The following is an 18,363-nucleotide window of genomic DNA, read 5'->3' as shown; positions in this document are numbered from 1 at the left end:
CGCCTCTCCTTTAGTAAAAAGACGGTTCTGGATCCTCTCTTGTAGACAACTTAATTTTATCGGCTACATCTGATATTTTATTCTCACTCAAATACTTTCAGATAAAGGAAAATGATACACTGGAGAAGGGGGGGAAGGTAGTTAAATTAATAATATTTGAGTTCATTGTAGAAAGGCTCAAAGGAAGCACAGAAGACTTAAGCCCTTGTCAAAAATTGAAGTAAACATTACAAGGAATAAAGAATCTTTCAAAAACTCAATTCTTATGATATTAAATCAATTTATCTACCTTTTAATTTATCTACTTTTATTGAATCTCCTTAATTACTTTTCCCTAGCTACACGTTCATATAATAAAAATAAAAAAACAAAAATTTTAAGATTCTTTTCGTTTTTGTCATTTCTATTCAGTGCCAGGCTTTGAAAAATATCATATTCAGAATATCCATTTTGGATTTAATTAAGGAAAATAGCAGAAATTTTCTTTTTGTTAACATTTGATTTATTTAAAGTCCTTAGCTGCAAATGATCAAGAACATATTCCACAGCTTAAAATTTCTCATTTTCATTATTTAAATCAAAATATTTTGATTACAATCACACTGATAAAAATTAACATTTTATTTTGTAATTTTAACCATCATTTAAAGCAATTTCAGCTGTAAAGAAAAAAGAATAAACCATGCAATAAATTAACATTGAGAAAGCGAAGAGGAATAATAATGGAACCCGTCTGGCTATACTAACACCATGTCCAACTGTGAAAAGTGCATTAACACTGAATGAAACAAGCACACGATGGCAATAATTAAAATGGCCACAATCAATTGGATTTTGGAACTTGGACCAAATTTTGAAATACAGCTCCCTATAACTTATCTCTCCTCCAACATGGTAATAGTATTCCCCCCCTTTTTTTTCTGGAAAAAAAAAAATATCCTTTAAATGGTATAAATACAAAGAAGCTAATTTTACACATGTTATATGACCTCAGAATGACATGCCCATGGCCCTCTGCAAAACAAGGAGTAGAGTTATTGACAAGGGCAATTCTCAAGGAATTGATTCCCAGGGCTATGTGTGGGTGGAGGGGAGGGGAAGAGGGTGTCTTTGTAACTTCTTGGTCCGGCAACTCAAGAGCAGGTATATCACCTACCTATTACCTTTATATGTTATATAAATATATGGATGATGTCTACATATCTGAGCATGTGCATAAATAAGTTCATATATATGGTAGATATGTATTTCATTTAGAGACATCTGCTATCTGAGTGTATCTGAAATGCAAGCTGAAAAAAAGTGGCTCTAATCTGTTTATGTTTTGCTGTGTAACAGCAGCACTGTCCTTCAGTACTTTTAACAGTCCTGGTGTCTACTTGTTTCTTCACCCTTTCAGTTCTTCTGGTTAAGAGTATTGCCATGGACCTGTAAACTGTGTGTGTCTGTGGGAGGGGGGAGGGGAATCAGGTGAGGAGGGGAAAAAAAGCACAAACAAATATTTTACAAGCTTGACCATCTTTCTTTTTTTTAAATAAATCCTGCACAGACTAGAACATGTCTGCAGGGGGGGAAGAGGGAAGAAAGGGAGAAGGACAAGGAAGCAGGAGGATTTATATATATATACACTTGTGGATCATTAAACTTTGCAGGACAATTTTTGTTGGTTTGAGGTTGGTTTTCTTTGTAATAATATACACAAGGCGTTTTGAACAACAGTAACAAAGTAACAGTCTTTTGCACTAGGGGAAAGATTGTGCACACACAAAAAAAGGAAATAAAAATAGTTGGGATTTCATTATGCTGCTGTCGGCTTGGTACGTGTGGTTTTGTTTGCTGTTGATTTCTCTCTCTCTCTCCTGCTACCAGCATGGCCATGCCAGACAGACCCCCGGTCCCAGGGAGCTAAGAAGTGTTTAGAACGGGTCTAGAATACACACCTTGGTAGTAGGCTGGCTCCAGGGCTGAGGGCTCAATGGGGCTCCTCGTGGCCACCGAGGCGCCGCCGAGGGGCAAGCTGGCGGGCAATGCGCTGCCGTAGGGCGAGTACTGTAGTGCCTGCTCATATGCCTTGAAGTCCAACTTGTGCTGCTGCTCCGAGGAGGACATGAGGTTGTTGATGGAGAAAGGATGATTGAAGGAGTAGTGAGGGTCCCCTTTCATGTGCAGCTGGGACTCGTGGGGTGCCAAGGCATGCGCCGGGTGGGAGGGGGGCACGGATACCAGGGCCCCAGGCCCAGAGCTGATCGGAGGAGCAGCCGAGGTGGCTGGAGTCTTCAACTCCGAGGCGCCCCCTGTCGCCGCCGCCCCGCCGTGGTCCAGAGTCTGGGGGCTGGCGGCGGGCCCGGGGGCCGGCGCGCCCTCTAGCTGGCCGGCCTTCCCGTGCACACCGCGATGAAGGGGCGAGTCGGCGCTGGGGTTGGCAGCGCTCGAGGGGTCCTTGCGGCTCTCTGGGCCACCCTTGGGGCCGCCGCCGCCGCCCCCGCCCCCAGGGCCCGGCTGCTTCTCGCACTTGAAGCGCTTCTGGCGGCGCAAGTAACAGCCGTTCTCGAACATGTTGCCGGAGTCCGGGTGCAGCGTCCAATAGGAACCCTTGCCTGGCTTGTCCGGGGAGCGGGCCACTTTGACAAAGCAGTCGTTGAAGGAGAGCGAGTGGCGGATGGAGTTCTGCCAGCGCTGCTGGTTCTGCCGGTAATAGGGGAAGAGGTCCATGATCCACTGATAGATCTCGCTCAGTGTGAGCATCTTGCTGGGCGCCTGCTGGATGGCCATGGTGATGAGAGAGATGTACGAGTAGGGTGGCTTGGCGTGAGGATAGCTGCGCTTGAAAGTCTTGGCGTCGCCGCCGCCGCCGGCAGCGCGGCTGCGGCCCAGGTTGGACGGCGCGTACGCCATGGGGCTCATGCAAGGGTTCATGGCGGCCGCGTAGGGCCCCAGGCCATTCATGGAGGCCGCCGGCTGCGCGCCCATAGCCCCCATGCCGCCTGGGCTCAACGTCGTCCCCATGGCCGTCACGCCCGCCGTCATGCTATTCATGGCGCCCGCAGAGCCGCCGGGCATGCCAGCCACCGCCCCGGGGCTCAGTCCGGCTCCCAGGCCCGGGTTTGCGTAGGACATGTTGAACGAAGCCGGGGTCATGTTGCCGCTGGTGCTCATGGTGTTCATGGTCATGTAGGTGTTCATGGAATTCATGGTGCCCAGACCCGAGTTCATGTTGCTGACCGGGACAGAGGAGTAGGCCTGGAGCGGAGACAGCGTGAAGAGGCCCCGAAGGGCTGAGTTAGCAGTGGGCGCGCTGGCGGCTACTGCCCCCTCCCCAACCCCACCCCCGGCAAATCCGAAAACGAGAAGAGGCCATTTCTGCAAAGTCTAAGATCCCCCAACCAGGGGCAAACCGGCGGGCGCCCTCCCCAGAGCCAGCAAAGAGATGTCGTGCACGGCAGGGGGGGAAATCCTAGCTCGGCAGGCATGAAAGACAAGAACTCACAGAAAATATGTCCCCAGGAAGATGTGTAATCGCCTTACACGCCAGGCTTAGGGGCCGGCTTCTAGGGCCCCTGCATTGCCAGGCGGTATCCCACTTTCCACCCCAGATCGGGCCTCGGCAAAGCCGTCTTCCTTTTGCTTGAAAGGAGTTAAAACTCCGAAAATAGAATTAATATCTCGGATCCTCTGCTTATTCGCTCCACCTTAAGCGTGCGGTGGGTATGACACTGCTTCCCCCCATGCCCCAGCCCCCACCCCTAGGCGGGCAACATCCCCAGATTTGCACCCATCTCGCCTAAGCCTGCCAGGCCTGGGCTGACCACGTAGCGGCCCGCGCTGTTCCGGGTGACTGTTAGTTAACCTCTCCCTGATAGAGCAAATCATCCATGGCCATATGACCAAACATTTCCAAACAACTGGCTTTACTATCTTAGCAGCTTTCACCAAATGGTGACTTTTTGTTGTTCATTATATTTAGAAGTAGTGTTTTCCATCTACTTGTAGCAATTGTAATATTAAAAGGGAAAAAACTCAGAAGTTGAGTAACTTTTGGAAAAAATAGATATATAATAGGAGAAAGAGTAGGGGAGGGTACATAATAATATCAATGCACAACCTACATTTAACATGACTTTACAGCCATTCATAAACTTGCACTAATTTCATTACCTGTTTCCAGGGCCCTAATGTTTGAAAATTTTGGTGACAAAATTTATAGAAATAATCACATTTTTTACATAGTCTGATATTTTGCCCCTGATCATCTCAAAACCTGGCTTTTGAAACTATATGAATAGTATCAAATACTTTAAAATTAAAAAATCAAAGTTCACTTGCTTTCTCTTAATGCTATTCTACTTCCCAATTCTAACCTGTAAAGAAGCTCTTTTCATAGAGAATTTAACTCACTAGTGAGCGGAGATGACTGTATGTGAATTAAATCTGAGGAAGTGTTCTGAGCTCCTTCTTAAATCATCAGTAGGGGGAAACTTATCAATGGCAATCTGAGAGCACTAGATATGTTAAAAACATAGAGTATAGAAATGTAAAAACTACTTATCTGTTAACTTAATAAAAATAATAGTATCCTTACGTTTATTTTCATCTGAAAACATGACTTTATTTGAAAACATAAAAGGTGAACAAACATTTAATTAGGCACACATTCTGCTAGAGTATGCAAATAAACTCGGGATATGTTTGTGAATATATACATATATAAATCTAAATAAATTAATTAGCATGAAAATATTTCTTGATTTTATGTTTTTCTGTCCATGTCTTAAAGTATATTTTACTTTTCTTTTCCTCTTCCCAAGATTATCCAAGGCAGTTTCAATAAACGTTTTCAATAATGGTAAATTTTTGGAGGGTAATCGCCAGTTATTTTCAGAGAAATACTTTTAGGAGTAGGAGGTGGTCCTGCCTGTACCTGGTTTTCCTCGCAATCCCTTTGTGCACACTGTATTGATAAAATAAACCACACGAACGTGCCACCAAGGGGACAATGAAGAGAAACAGGTTCTCCGCCCGCCCGGAGTGCTGGAGGAAAAGTCAGCTCGCACTAGCGCCACCCAGCGGTTCTAAAGAGGAAGAAGCACACTTCTCCCCAAACAGGGGTTTTGAAGAACTTTTACAAAATTTCAGAATCATTTCATTATCAAGAGGCGCATTATTAGCGGCTAAGCGCTTTCATCAGAAGACATCTGAGAATTCAACTACGGAAGGAAGAAACTGCCCCCCGGGCGAATTCTAGCCTTTTCAGACTTGCCTCAAACTCATGCCTCCGCCAGCCAGCCAACCCGCGCGCGACACCCGGGTCTGGGCTCTGGCTCCCGTTCTCCGCAAGCAAGAGGCAAGTGCGTCCCAAAGAACGGGTGCTTTCACAGCAAGAGTTTCCTAAAACCGTCTCGCCCGCTCTGAGCGCCGATCGCCGGAATCCCGTCCCCGGGCCGGGCTGAGGATCCGGCCCCCAGGCCCGTTTAGCCAAGGCCCGGCCGGGGCTAACCCGGGTGGGTAGGCACCGGTGGCACGGAGGAGACGCCCCCAGTCCGCCTGCTGCCCGCCTCGCCAGGTTTCCCCCGTCCCAGCACGGGCTCCAGGAACGTCCCGCCTGCCTCCCGCCTCTCACCTCCTGTGTGTCCGCATAGTAGCTGTTCCAGTCACTGCTCTCGTGCCCTTCCATCTTCACAGTCCCTAACATCCTGGAGCCACCCTGCTCGGTGCAACCATCCAGCCCTGTGCGAAGCGACTGGCAGCCGCGCGGCCCGGGGCGGGGGGCGGGGAGCCGAGCCCGCTGCAGTCACCCGAGCGCCCGCTTCGGCCCAACGCCACCCTAGCGAGGAGGAAGCCAGGAGCTGCGGGGCGCGGCGTGCTCGGCGGCGGCGGCGGCGGCGGCGGCGGCGGGGCGGGCGGGGGCAGGCGGCGGCCGCGAAGCGCGGCGCCGGGGAGCGCCTCCGCGGGAAGTGAGCTGGCGGCCTCTGCGAGATGAGTGCAGTTGAGCTGATGTGGATCTTACGTCGCTCGAGTGCCCACCTCCTCGTCCTCTCCCCATTTGTCCGCCGCACAAAGACGCTCGCACCTACAAAGCCCGAAGTGCACCTGCGAGGCGGCCGCCCGCCAGTCCGGCCGCCGCGCCTCCCGCCCCGCCGCGCCGCCGCCGCCGCGCGCGCCCCCTGGGCCCCCTCCCGCCGAGCCCCCTCCCCCAAACCGACCCTCACTTTGTTTGCCAAGCGGCGTAATTGGTTTAAGCCGGGAGGCTGGGGGAAGAGGGAAACCGGGGTGGTGGTGGTGGAGGGCGGGGGGCGGTGTGTGTAACCCCTCTTTGGAAGAGGAAAAAAGAAAAATAGGCGGGGCCGGGAGGGCTAGCGAGGGTTTCGGATGGGAACCGCGCAGCCGATGAAGCGCTGGGGGCGGTGGCGTTGGAGCCCGGGCTCCTGGGGGTAGAGCCGGCTACATGACCCCAGGGTTCCCCTGGGGGACATTCGGCCCACGGTGCTGCGACCCCGTCCCGCGCCCCTCCTGCCTCCTACTCTTCTGCCCGCTTCCAGCTCCCGCCCTTCTGATTCCTGACCTAAAAGTTCAACCCCGGGAGACTGGAAAATTCAGACTTCCTTCTCTCGCCCCCGGCCCCCGCCCCGGACTTCAGGATTGAAAACGGAAAAAGCCCCACTTTTGCCCCGTCACTAGAAACTCGGCCATCTGAGTCAGCCGACCCAGGTGACGTTAGGCCGATTCCGGCTCCTGGCTAGCAGAGTGGAGACGCTGCCACGAAACCCGTACCTGCGGCTAAGAGCAGGTGAGTCACAACACCGTTTTATATCTTTATGACATAACTTTTTTTTTTTTCCACCTCGATCCGCTCTACTCCCCCTGTCATCTGTAGCGATTATGAAGAGGAAGAAACTGAGAACAGATGTCTATGTGATAGGGCAGGCGGACCCGAGTCGGGCCGTCCTCCCTCTGCCCAGCTCCTCCTCCCGCCCCCCTTCCGCAGCCTCGGGGACTGAGCTGGAGGCGACCGTCTGGTTTCTGATAGGGAAAGGTCAGGGGGAGGGGACATCTCCCTAAATACGCGCCGGGAGAGGCTGGGCTCGGGCGCGGGAATGCATCTACTCGGCTAGAGAGGTGCCAGGCCGAAGCCAGCGGTGATGACGGCGGTGCTTGGTCCCATCTCTGATCTGGAGTGGCCGGGCTGGGACTGGACATCCGTGGGAAGTGCTTCTTCAAGCAAAGCCTCTTGGCTTCTATGAGACTCTGGGTAGTGGCTTGCCCACAAGCCCTGGGGAGGACCAAACAAAGTGACTGGGTGGTAGGCAGTGAGTTGGTGAGAGGTTGTGCTATGGTGGTTGTGTGTTTCTGAGTGTGTGTGTGGCCATGTATGTGCTGTACTTTCGGAGAACCACTGGGTTTAAGCAGCAATAAAAAACCTTTCTGAAAGGACTAAGAATCCGCGAAATATTCTTGTTTGGCAAAGTTTTAAACTATTATTAATCTCATTTTAAGAAATGTGTTTTAACTTGTCTTCCAAACAGATTCCTTTCCCCCCCTGTGCTTTGTTCTTACAAACCTTTCTTCCTTGAAATCTGGCAAGAGAATCACATTAAATCCTTGAACCAAACAAATCTCTTAAATTAGCAGGAGAGCATGAGAGGGTGAAGATGTGTAGTTAAGGGAAAAAAAAAAAGATAAAAGCATTGGATTCCAATTCCTTTAAGAAAAAAAAAAGGGGGGGGGGGTGGTGATGGTGGTGAGTAACGTCACATTGTAAGGAAAGGCTTGAGAGTGAAATTAAATCACCTGGAACTCAGCAGCCAGTCGCCCTCCCCAACTGCAGCCTGTCCCTGGGACTGCAAGCCAGTCCCATCAATTTGTGTAAATGTATCTGCAAACGTGTGGGTCTGCACATATTTCTCAGGGCGACAGTCAGAAACTAATTCTTTTGTGCAAAGTTCCCATCAACAGCAGGACCTTAGTCCCATTTGTAAAGTACACGGATGCATAGGCTCCTCAGCCTGCCTGGGGAGGTGGGGGCACTTTCAGTGCTAATGAGCTTCCTTGTTCCTTCCCGCGGTGATTCGCCAACGCCCTCTTGGCTCTTCCACCACATCCAGCATGACTAGGGTATTTTCTATGGGTAGTAACAACTTAGCAATAACTTTTATGTTGCACAAAAATCCGGAGCTTTAAGGCGAAAACAAACCAAACCAAAGGCTGTAACCGTAAAGGGAGTCAATTAAAAAAAAAAAAATCTTCCTTTCAGCACACATCTCAAACCCACTAGACCTCATCTTACAAAAAATTCAGCTTGGTGGCGGGGCGGGGGGAGGAGGGGAACGCCCATTTTTCAAAGCGGATGGCCAAAGTGAAGTTTCTTCAGGGCTTCTCCAAAGCTCAAGATCGGTGGTGAAGAGTGGGCTCTGCCAGTTTTAGAACCTTGATCCAGCATGGGGACCCGGTAGGCAGCCCGAGGAATTCCCGCGATCACAGCGCCTCCTGTCGTAGGAAGGGAACGCGGGCGGATTCCTGCCGCAGGCGCCCCCAGCCAGCACTAGCAGGCGAGACTGGAACCTCGCACGCCGCTCTCAGCCAGAGATTTTTGGTTCCTAGAGCCGACTGCCTGAGGCCAAGAAGAAGGAAAGGCGGCAGCTCGGTGAGCTTCTAGCCTCTCTCCATCTCAGTCGCGGTGTTCCAAGACACCTAACAAATTTAGAAGGTGAAGTTCTAGTGTACCCTGCTGCCAGTCGGGCATTTCCGTGAGATTTAAAAGCGAATCATCAGTGCCCTATTTGGTCTTTGGTTTGGAAAATTAACGACCAACAAAACTGCTGTTTCTAGGTTGCTAACCAGCAACCAGGTAACGAGGCCGGCTGCTGCAGCCTGCTCATTTCCAACCTTTTCTCCCTAATAGGCCCTGCCTTTACGCGGTGCAGAAAGATTGCGCTTTTCGGGCAACTGGACCTGCCTTCTGTGTTGGGGAGGTGGGGTTGCGGGGGGTGGGGGGTGGGGCACTCGAGGTAAAGGAGCCCCGAGGGCAGCCACGTGGCGGTTCCTGGGGTGTCCCGGGCTCAAGTGGCCTGTGCCAGGGCGAACAGAGCGCGCCTAGAGTGGCCTGGGTAGCGGGGTGGGCAGGCTCCTTGGATGGAGGGAGTCAGGGCAGTCGCGATGGCAGGTGCGCGGGTACCTCCAGATGAACAAGGACGGAGGAAGGGGCTCCTCCCTTCCCGGAAGCTGCGCCCTCTACCCCCTTGGGGTCCGCTCTCCTTGCAGTCGGGCCCCGGGGGCCTGTGGCGCCTGGCCCACCCACCGAACTTAGCCACCTTCGCTCCGCTCTCCCAGCATTACCTGGCTTAGGAGCCCCTTCCGCAGATCTCCACTCGGTCAGGGAGAAGTCGAGGGCGACGACTGGAAGCAAAGGCCGGGGGCTCGCGCCTCGGGCCCAGCTGGCTGCCTTTGGCGGCACCAAGTCCTACCTGTTCAGCGGGACCGTTTAGACGCGTGGCAGACAGCAGGGCCCGAGGCGGCGGGGTCTAAAAATGTGTACCCTATTCCCGCCAGCTCTCCCCTCCCCGACGAGCCCCGGCCAGATCTCGCCCGCGGCCGCGGGCCCAGGGTGCACGCTCGCTGCAGGGTGATCGGAGCTCCTCCTCAGGCTCCCACCCGCCCCCCAGATAAGAAGCTTCGATCCTCCACCTCCCGGGAGAATCAGATGCCGAGAAACTAAGATCTGTCGCCTTGCACGCGGTTGGTTCACAGTCGCCTGGGACGGGGCCCCGGGTCGGTTTAGGACCGAGGAAGGCTTGGGACACTTGAAGCAACTGTCTACTCCTGCGTGTGCCTGGCCCTCGAGGACAGAGGTGTGTGCGGGAGCTGGGGAAGGGCCGGCGCCGCGAGAGGGCGGACCCCAGCGCCGGCCTCGGCCTCCCGCCCGCAGTCGCCGCCGCCGCCGCCGAGACGCGGCCTTCGAGTCCCGCCGCCGCCCAGGCCAGGGTGAGGGCGCAGAGGGTCAGAAGAGCAGCACCGAGCTCCTTGTTCCTCCGCTGCCTCTCTCTTCTCCTTTCCTTTCTTCCTCTGCCCTTGCTCAGTCGTGTCCGACTCTTTGTGACCTCGTGGACTGTAGCCCGTCAGGCTCCTCTGTCCATGGGATTCTCCAGGCAAGAATACTGGAGCGGGTTGCCATGCCCTCCTCCAGGGGATCTTCCCAATCCAGGGATCCAACCCAGGTCCCCCTCATTGCAGGAGGATTCTTTACCGACTGAGCCACCAGGGAAGTGGTGGCTTCTATCATTACATCAATTTAAGAAATTAATTCACTAGGCGTTTGACCCTCAGTAGGTAGGGGCCACGGGACAGCCTTAACCCGCCTTGTCGGTTCCCTGTGGGGAAGTCTGCGTTTACTGGCAGGTATCTGTTTATGTGGATCCACAGACATGTACATCCAGGGCTTTCACTTTACTGAAAAAAATTTTTTTAATGTAACATTTTAATCCCGGTTCTTCATCCCTGGGTGTGTCCCTTCCCCTACAGCTCCTTGAGCCGCTGCCGGGTTTCTGAGCGACCCGGGTCGCGGGCCGGGCTCGCCCACAGCCGGATGTCGGAGCCGGAGCTGCTCCCCACCTGGCCTCCGCCCGCGGGCGACAAAACCGTCTCTCTGGCCGTGAGCGAGCAGCGCCTTGCCAAAATCAACTCTCATTTTCATGTATTGAAATGAGAAAGGTTGGGAAGGGCGACCTGCCCTCCTAGGCCATCACTAGCCTTGGGAGGTAGGAGTCAGAAGCCAGTCGGTCCTCCCAGGGCCTCTCTCCTTGGAGGGTCGCGCATAAAACGCTTCACCACCCCCCCAACCCCCCGCTGGTCCAGGTCCCCGAGGCCGTCGCGTGTCTCCAGGCAGCTGTTTCTCCGAGTCACCAGACAGCTTTATTCACGCCAGCTGGAGAAAGTGGCCCAATCCCTAAAGTCTTTCCTCACCCCTGCACACTCCTGGAGTGGCTATCTCTGCGTAGTGGTGCCCGTGTTTTCCCCCTGTGGTTACTTGAAAACCACTAGGGAGGGGGTCTTGGGGGGAGTAACTGGAAATGCACTGCTTCAGAGTTGAAAAATTATAGGGAGATGTGACAAACGTTTAAGTCTGAGAGCAGAAAAGGACTAGAGTGGCTGAGGCCCTACTGTGTGCCCCCGAAGGAGCGGAGTGGGGTGCGTTTGAGGGGGGAGAAAGCTTTGAGATCCCAATCTATTCCTCCTATGCTGCTCCGGGTATGCAACTGGGAGATTGGAGGTGTAGGCGTTGATATGTCAGAACCTCCATTGCTCCAAATGGCAGAAGCTCAGGCTAGTGGGAAGCAGTGATGGAAACAAAGGGTTGGGTGTGCTCGCTTAGACCTCAATCCTTCCCTAATTGCTAAGGAACGTTTAACTTCTCAGTCCCTGAACTCCCCGTTCTCCATCCACTGGTCTCCACCACAGGTACACCCAAGACTTTCTCACGGCCCTTCAGCCTGACCTGGTGGCTTAACTTGGGCTATTCAAATGTGATTACCCTCAAATTTACATAGTTCTATTTAACAGATGCTTTTGTAACAATTATATAAATCATATCCTACACATGGGGGTGAAAGGGTAAAAATGTGTTATAGCCAGGCTTTTCCCATTGTACTGGCTTCCTGATCTCTCTCCTAATTTTAAAATTGTGCTTTTGGATTGGCGTGGCATGGCGAGAGGGAGGTTATGTTCATTATTTAAAATTCGATTGGAGGACACTGTTGAGTGGTTGCTTTGGGGATTTCCAGCAAGCTATTCCAGAGCTAGGGAAAGCTTTGTTTTAAAATAGTACATCTGTTTGAAGCTGTTTGATTTTTCTTGTCCTAAGGGTCACAGAGTAAAACCAGTACTTAGCTCACATGCAGTGAGTTTTCTTGTAAAGAGAAACACTAGGAAGAGGGCTCCCTGGCAGCATTCCCTTTTGCTAGGATACAGCAAAATTTGCAGGCTCTTTCACCACTTTCTGAATGCTGCCATCCTGGTTGTCTATCGCAAATGGATCAAAGTAAGGAAATGCGGATGCCAACACTGTGGTGGCAAGTCCAGTGCAAGTCAAGTGCAAGTCCAGTGGGTCTTGAGGAATTTGCAGACTTCCCCAGCTAACTGAGGTCTGCCTTCTTTAGGTCCATTTCTGTTGCTGTTGTTTAGTCGTTAAGTCATGTCCAACTCTTTTGCCATCCCATGGACTGTAGTCCACCAGGCTCCTCTGTCCATGGGATTTTCAAGGCAAGAATACTGGAGTGGGTTTCCATTTCCATCTCCAGGGGATCTTAGGTCCACACCTTGCTCTAAGTTCCTGCCAGGTTTTTATCCCTCCTCAACAGCAAATTCCCTTTGTGTCTTTTCATTTTTTTTTCTCTCCCCCACTGGACTAGAAACTCTCTGAGGGTGCAGACTACAGTGGTCTCCACTGCTGCAGCAGAGCCTGGGGGTTAGCAGACTTCAATAAAGATTTGTTGACTCGATCACTGAACTAACTGCTCCAATCCAGAGACTGGCCAGGTTGGTGTCAGATGGGAGAAGATGCTGGTCCAAGTGAGAGGATCTCAGGGACTTGTCTCAGTTCAATGGGCTTGAGAAACGAATGGACCGTACAATGAACAAATAGATGAACAGATATTTTTAGCATAATGGTTAGGGCTTCAGAACCTTGGGATCCTTGGATTTTCAGGCCTGCTGGGCTTGGTTCTTCCCATGTACATGATGCTTAATTTTAACCTAAATCATCGTGGTGACATGATCAAATGGGAAATGCCCCCACCTCACCTGTACCCGGCCTTTGGCAGAATCAGCGGCCGCCGTTGCTCATCTAGGACCCTCAACGTGTGACCCGAGGCAAATGTTTTCACTTTCCCCCGCTGTGAAAAGGCGGCCAACCGCACCTTTCAACAAAGATATCGATTAAAAGTTGAAGAACCCCATCTATTTCCATTAAGCAAAATGTTTCACTCCAATCTGTAAAGGAAACTTCCGTGTTTAAATAATATGTTTAAATTGGCCAAGGGATGAAGCCGAACCCACGGAATGAGAAGGAAAAGCACTGTTAGTCCCGGATTGTGCCCAGCGCTAAGCGCGCGGCGTTTCCGCCCCGGGACTCCGGGGGGGCACCTGCAGGGGCGGGGCGCGACCAGGACGGGTGGCGCAGCAAGAGTCCCCGAAGTGACCCTCCCGGATGCCAGACGCTCAGCGCACCACGGAGGTGGCGGCGCGCTCAAAGTTTTCAGGCTTTTACCTTCATTGTCTTCCAGTCTTTAGGATCTAAAGCATTTTATTCCACGCACCTTCCCAGTGTGATGTAATCATTTTCTTAAAGGACCACTAAACCTCTCCTAACCTGCCATGTTGTTGTTACAAGGTATTAACTGCAGACCCAGTGGGTCAACTTCTCCTCCTGAAGTTTTATGTTTAAAAACATAAAACTCTCCTCCCTCTCCTCTGGGCTGCTGTCACTCGGGAAGCCACCAGGCAGCATCTGGTGTCCGTGATGTCCCAGTCCCCTACATCCCACGGGCACCGGCGCTGAGAGCTGCTCTAAGGCTCCGTAGCGCCCCCCTACCCGGCCCGCCCCACGCCCCGCCCCAGGAGCTGAAGGGCAAACTCGCTGCTTCCAGACCGCTCTTTCTTCCTGGGACAGCTCCCTACCTGGACCCCAGTCCTGCGGCTCCGGAGAGGGACTTGGCACTGCATGGAACCCGAACCACCTTGGAGGCTTAGGCTTCTAACAGATCTGGTGTCGGTTTGTTTTCTTTCAAATGCTTTCCATGATACAGTCCGCGGGGTGCATCCCACTCTCCTCACCCTACTGGCCTCCTTCTAAGAAAATACCTTCCACTGTGAATCTGCTAGTCTTCTCTGACCTCCTTGTGACCCTCCCCTGACAACCCACCCGGCAAGAGAAGTGGTTTCAATAAATAAAGCGTAGTGCTTGCCTTGAAGGTCAGTTTACACTGGGGCAGAAACTTCTAAAACTCCTGCAGGTGCTGGAATGGGAATAAACCCGCCCCAAGAGATGGGAGAGGGAGGAAGCATCGACTAGGAGAAGACACCAGGGGATGTAGACAGGAATTCCAACAGGGTGGAGGGGCGTGGTCAGGAGTTTGGCACCCAATGGCAACCCACTCCAGCGTTCTTGCCTGGAGAATCCCAGGGACGGGGGAGCGTGGTAGGCTGCCATCTATGGGGTCGCACAGAGTCGGACACGCCTGAAGCGACTTAGCAGCAGTAGCAGCAGCAACCCACCTTCAATTTGCTGGGGAGCCTGGATGGATACTTTGGGCCTCAGTTTCCCCTGAGTCTGGAGTGGCTGGTGCAGGCCTGATGATCCCACCCAGGGGAACCAGGATCTGTGTGAACTTAGGAAGGAAACCGTTTAGGTGATGGAAGGTGAGGAGGTGTGACTCAGCTCCTAGAGTAGGGAAGCCTCTCTCTGCAAGTTGAAAAGACTCTGGGATAACAGGTAGCACAAAGAGTTTCCTCCGGTTTGCTCTAATTTTGTGCTCTAAGTTTCTTTGTAAATTTTGGGCAAAAGCCTTTCTTTCTTTCTTTTTTCCGTTTTCCAGCATCTCCAAAGACAACAAGCAGCGGGAGGAAAAGTAGAGCTTGTGTTTCAGGTTCCAAGACCGGGCAAAGCCTTCTCAGCAGCCGAAGCAGTGGTCTGCACATGCCTCTGTGCACGGCTGGCACCTCTGAGGCTGGGGGTCTCTCAGTCTTAGTGAATCTCTCATTACACAAGCTCCAACCTGGCTTGTTCTTGCAGTTGACAAGGACTATAGCGTTTATGTTTAAGATCACGGATTTGGAATCAGAGTCCAATCTGTACTCTGTAGGAGACTTGCTATCTCTGAGCCTCCATTTTTTCAACTATAAAATGGGCACATTAGTACCTACCTCACACTAGGTGAGTGCAGAGTGTAAGTACAATAAAAGGTAGCCACAGTCAAGAGCCTTTACAGAAATCTGGGAACCTGGGCGATGCTGGCTGCTGTGGACCGGGCATCTGGGCACACTCGGCCCTCCCTTTTTACCAGTCTTTTGGAGGTAGTCACCAGCTAGGCTCCTGGAAATCACGGTGTCTCCCGGATACAAATGGCAGGGAGAAAGGAGTCCCCACTTGATGACGCTGAGCTCCCAGCCGTGCCTAAGCATCCATCGAGACACTGCCTGTAATCCCCTCCCAATCTTCCCCACCCGCAGGGCCGCTCTCTGTAGAGCAAAGAAATGTGCTTCCTGAAAATGTCCGGTGGCTGCATCAGCTACACCTTTAGGATCTTTAAGGGAGAGGAGGCTCAAGGGGCTAAGAGGTGAGAGATCCCTGTGCCTCCCTCTCCCGAGGACTCGGCAAACCCCAGTGAAAGTCACTCAGCCATGTCCGACCCTTTGGACCTGCCAGGCTCCTCTAACCATGAGATTCTCCCAGGCAAGAGTACTGAAGTGGGTAGTCATTCCCTTCTCCAGGGGATTTTCCCAACCCAGGGATCAAACCATAGTCTCCCACATTGCAGGCAGGTTCTTTACCATCTGAGCCACCAGGGAAGTCGGTCCAGCTCCAGGAGCTCCTCTTTGCTTACCCCCTTCTTTTCCCCCACTTCACTCCCCACCGCCTCTGACGGGGCACAGGCACACTAGGGGGACCTGCACCATCGCTGCACTAGCTATGGTGACCTCAGGCAAGACTGTGGGGCCTGGGTCCAGGAAGCATTCACTGGGAGAGGTGAAGGAAATGAGTTGGGGCTTCTGGGAAGCTATTCCCCACCCTCAGCACTAGAACTTGCAGGGCAGGGAGGTGAGAAAGCAGGACCCTTGATTCACCCAAACATTTTTTTCTTTCTCCCTGGGATCCCCCTCTCTATTTCCCCAGTCCTGTCATAGGCAGAATCAGAAGAAGCCACTTAAGACTCATTTGGAGAAGTTATCACTGAAGACATTTTCTAAAATCCTCAAAATCTGAGACAGTACGAGTGTAAGGAAACTTTAGGTCCTGTCTTTTAGAATTATTTGATAAAGATTCCCTTTAAAAAATAGTTTCTGTCTGAGAGTCCAAGTCCATTGGAAATGAAGCAAGCATGCTGAAGACCCTAAATGATACTTTGCATATACTTTGCATGTGTAGGAAAGCTTAGTGGGGGACAGGGGCCTAATCAAGACAAATAGTAAAGACCAAGCCACAAGAGGATTTTGCCCCATACACATAGATCTAACTGATGGGGTAAAAATTCACAAGTTGATTATCACCTCCCACTAAGGAGGCTTGGAAGAGCTAGAGTCTGGGGGTGCATTCCTGAATCTCTTGCATAACGACCCACATATTTCAGACAGGGCTTGGATGGGCTAAGACAACTCTAGTAAGATTTTGAATTCTGCTTCACTTAGTTACCAGAACCGGGGGAATAAAATAAAATATTTCCTTTGCTGGAGGACAGACAAACAACACACCTTCAAAGCTTATTAATTTTCCTTGGGTTGGTATTGGGGAGTTGCCTTCAGGGGAGGTGGGCTGGTACACAGAAGTCTCAAGCAGCAATGAATCTCTAGCTAAATGCAGCTTCTGTTTTTACAGCTTACTTAGGGAGAATTGTTAGTTTTTCTAAGCATAAACCGAGCATTGGTTCTCTAAGCTCAGTGTTTAGGCTACAAAGCACATCCAACAGTCTTATATGCCTTTAGAAAAAAAAAATGTCTCTGACCCCAAACGTAGCAAAATCTCTAGTGCATTACCATGCTTGGAGAACACCTAAGCAAAGCCCTTTGGAAGTATAAAGTGTAACTGGAATGTCAAATACCAGCCACCACCTCCAAGGAAAATAAATCCCTCATTCTCAGCCAGGTACACCTGCTTTGGACAAGGCTTATTAGTGTTATTTGTGTCTTTTCAAGTGGATAGTTTTACTCACAGACTTTTCTTTCTACTCAATGCTTGCTATTTTTATCTTACCTTAAAAATCCTGAGATCAGGCCTGGCGCCAGACTTCTGAGACATCCCACGGAAGGATGGTTGCTGGCTTCCCAGGGGTCCATTCCTGAACTCAGTTAGCTCAGGTGTTGTCAAATCAGAGTTTGGGGTCTGGAGAGAAGGCTGGCATATGTTAATTAGGTCAGCAAGGTGGGAGTGGGGAAATGGGTGAGCAGGCTAGGAGTGAGCAATGCCAAGGAGGACCCTAAGGTGGGGGAAGTGTCTCAGTTCATTAGTTTGTGTGGATTAAAGCAGTACAGTAGTAGTAGACTTTGGGTAGTAGACTTTGCTTGTTCTTCTCTGTTATTCTTCTGAGCTTCCTTCTCTGGTCCTCTGCCCCAGAGACCAATCTCTATGAGTTGCATTGATCCATTTTCCTTGCCTTGGGGCTTCCAGTTGGATTTGGCCAATGTGGGGATAATGATGCCAGCAAGGAGAGCAGAAGAATAGAGCAATAGGAGTACTTAACTCCTGCTTTCTCCCTGCATCAGTGTGGCTTTGTCCTTAACTGCCTTTGTGGCTCTAGTTCCTATCAGGCAACCCCTCTCTCCAGTCTCAGCTCTCACCAGGCACTGCTCACACCATTTTTTTTTTAAATACCTTTCCCCCTTCAGATCAAGGGTGATAATACCTCTGTGCTGTTGCTACACCTTGAATGTTAGTTCCCTTTAATCCTGCCTGCATCCTATAAACAGCTCTCTCCATTCTCTCTGTGTTACGCCTCCAACACACCACCTTTTGAGCATGCCATCTGTCTCAGGTGGGAATCTAACTGATAAGGAGGGGAATGGAAGTCAAATACAGTGTCTTTAACTTTTTCCAGCCTGGTCCTCATACTGCACTCATCGAAAGGCTGTACCCTTTCCTCGTCATCATGGGTGGAGTGCAGCTGTGATGCTTTCAGGGTTGTGGTGGTGGTTGCTTCCTGCAAGCAAGGCTGCAGGGTAGTGAACTCTGAGTATATTTGTTTTATATTCCATGTTAATTTGCTAATTTGCACTTGATATCATTATGAAAGTAATTAATGTTAAAACCAAGTACTGATATTATTCAAGGTTTTTTTTTTTTTTTCGGTGAACCGATCTTTGGTATAAACCTAAGACTGAGACTTATGCTTCTAGTGGGTTGTGTGAATATAACCAGACACTAAACTAGGTCTAGGCTAGTAGGTGGGTCTAGTAGTAAGGAATCCACTTGCCAGTGTAGGAGGTGCAAGAGATATGGGTTCAATCCCTGGGTTGGGAAGATCCCCTGGAGTAGGAAATGGCAACCCATCCCATTATTCATGTCTGGAAAATTTCATGGGCAGAGGAGCCTGATGGGGCACAGTCCATGGGACCACAAAGAGTCGGACACAGCTGAGTGACTGAGCACAAAGTAAGTCCAGTGAC

At 51.1% G+C, this 18,363-nt stretch overlaps 2 protein-coding genes across 2 annotated transcripts in view; one reads left to right on the top strand and one right to left on the bottom strand.

Moving 5' to 3' along the window:
- Window positions 1-479: 479 nt before the first annotated feature.
- On the bottom strand, window positions 480-5,750 carry FOXA1 (forkhead box A1). Its single transcript, XM_086363464.1, has 2 exons — window positions 5,618-5,750; window positions 480-3,240 (listed from the first exon to the last, which is right to left on the bottom strand). Exons 1-2 carry the CDS (start codon window positions 5,687-5,689, stop codon window positions 1,906-1,908), a joined length of 1,407 nt encoding a protein of 468 aa, XP_086219590.1. The 5' UTR covers window positions 5,690-5,750; the 3' UTR covers window positions 480-1,905.
- A 492-nt stretch (window positions 5,751-6,242) lies between these two features.
- Window positions 6,243-18,363, top strand: part of TTC6 (tetratricopeptide repeat domain 6) — a 215,175-nt gene continuing 203,054 nt past the window's right edge. Inside the window, exon 1 of the mRNA XM_086363463.1 lies at window positions 6,243-6,784. The gene's annotated coding sequence lies outside the window, so the exon portion shown is untranslated. The remainder of the gene's footprint in view (window positions 6,785-18,363) is intronic.

This window comes from Bos grunniens, chromosome 21 (genome assembly GCF_055505025.1).
Source record: "Bos grunniens cultivar Pamir isolate PY7600 chromosome 21, Bosgru_T2T1.0, whole genome shotgun sequence".
Classification (NCBI taxonomy): Eukaryota; Metazoa; Chordata; class Mammalia; order Artiodactyla; family Bovidae; genus Bos; species Bos grunniens.
Note: the sequence above shows the minus strand (reverse complement) of the source record. Positions and strands in the feature narration are given on the sequence as shown.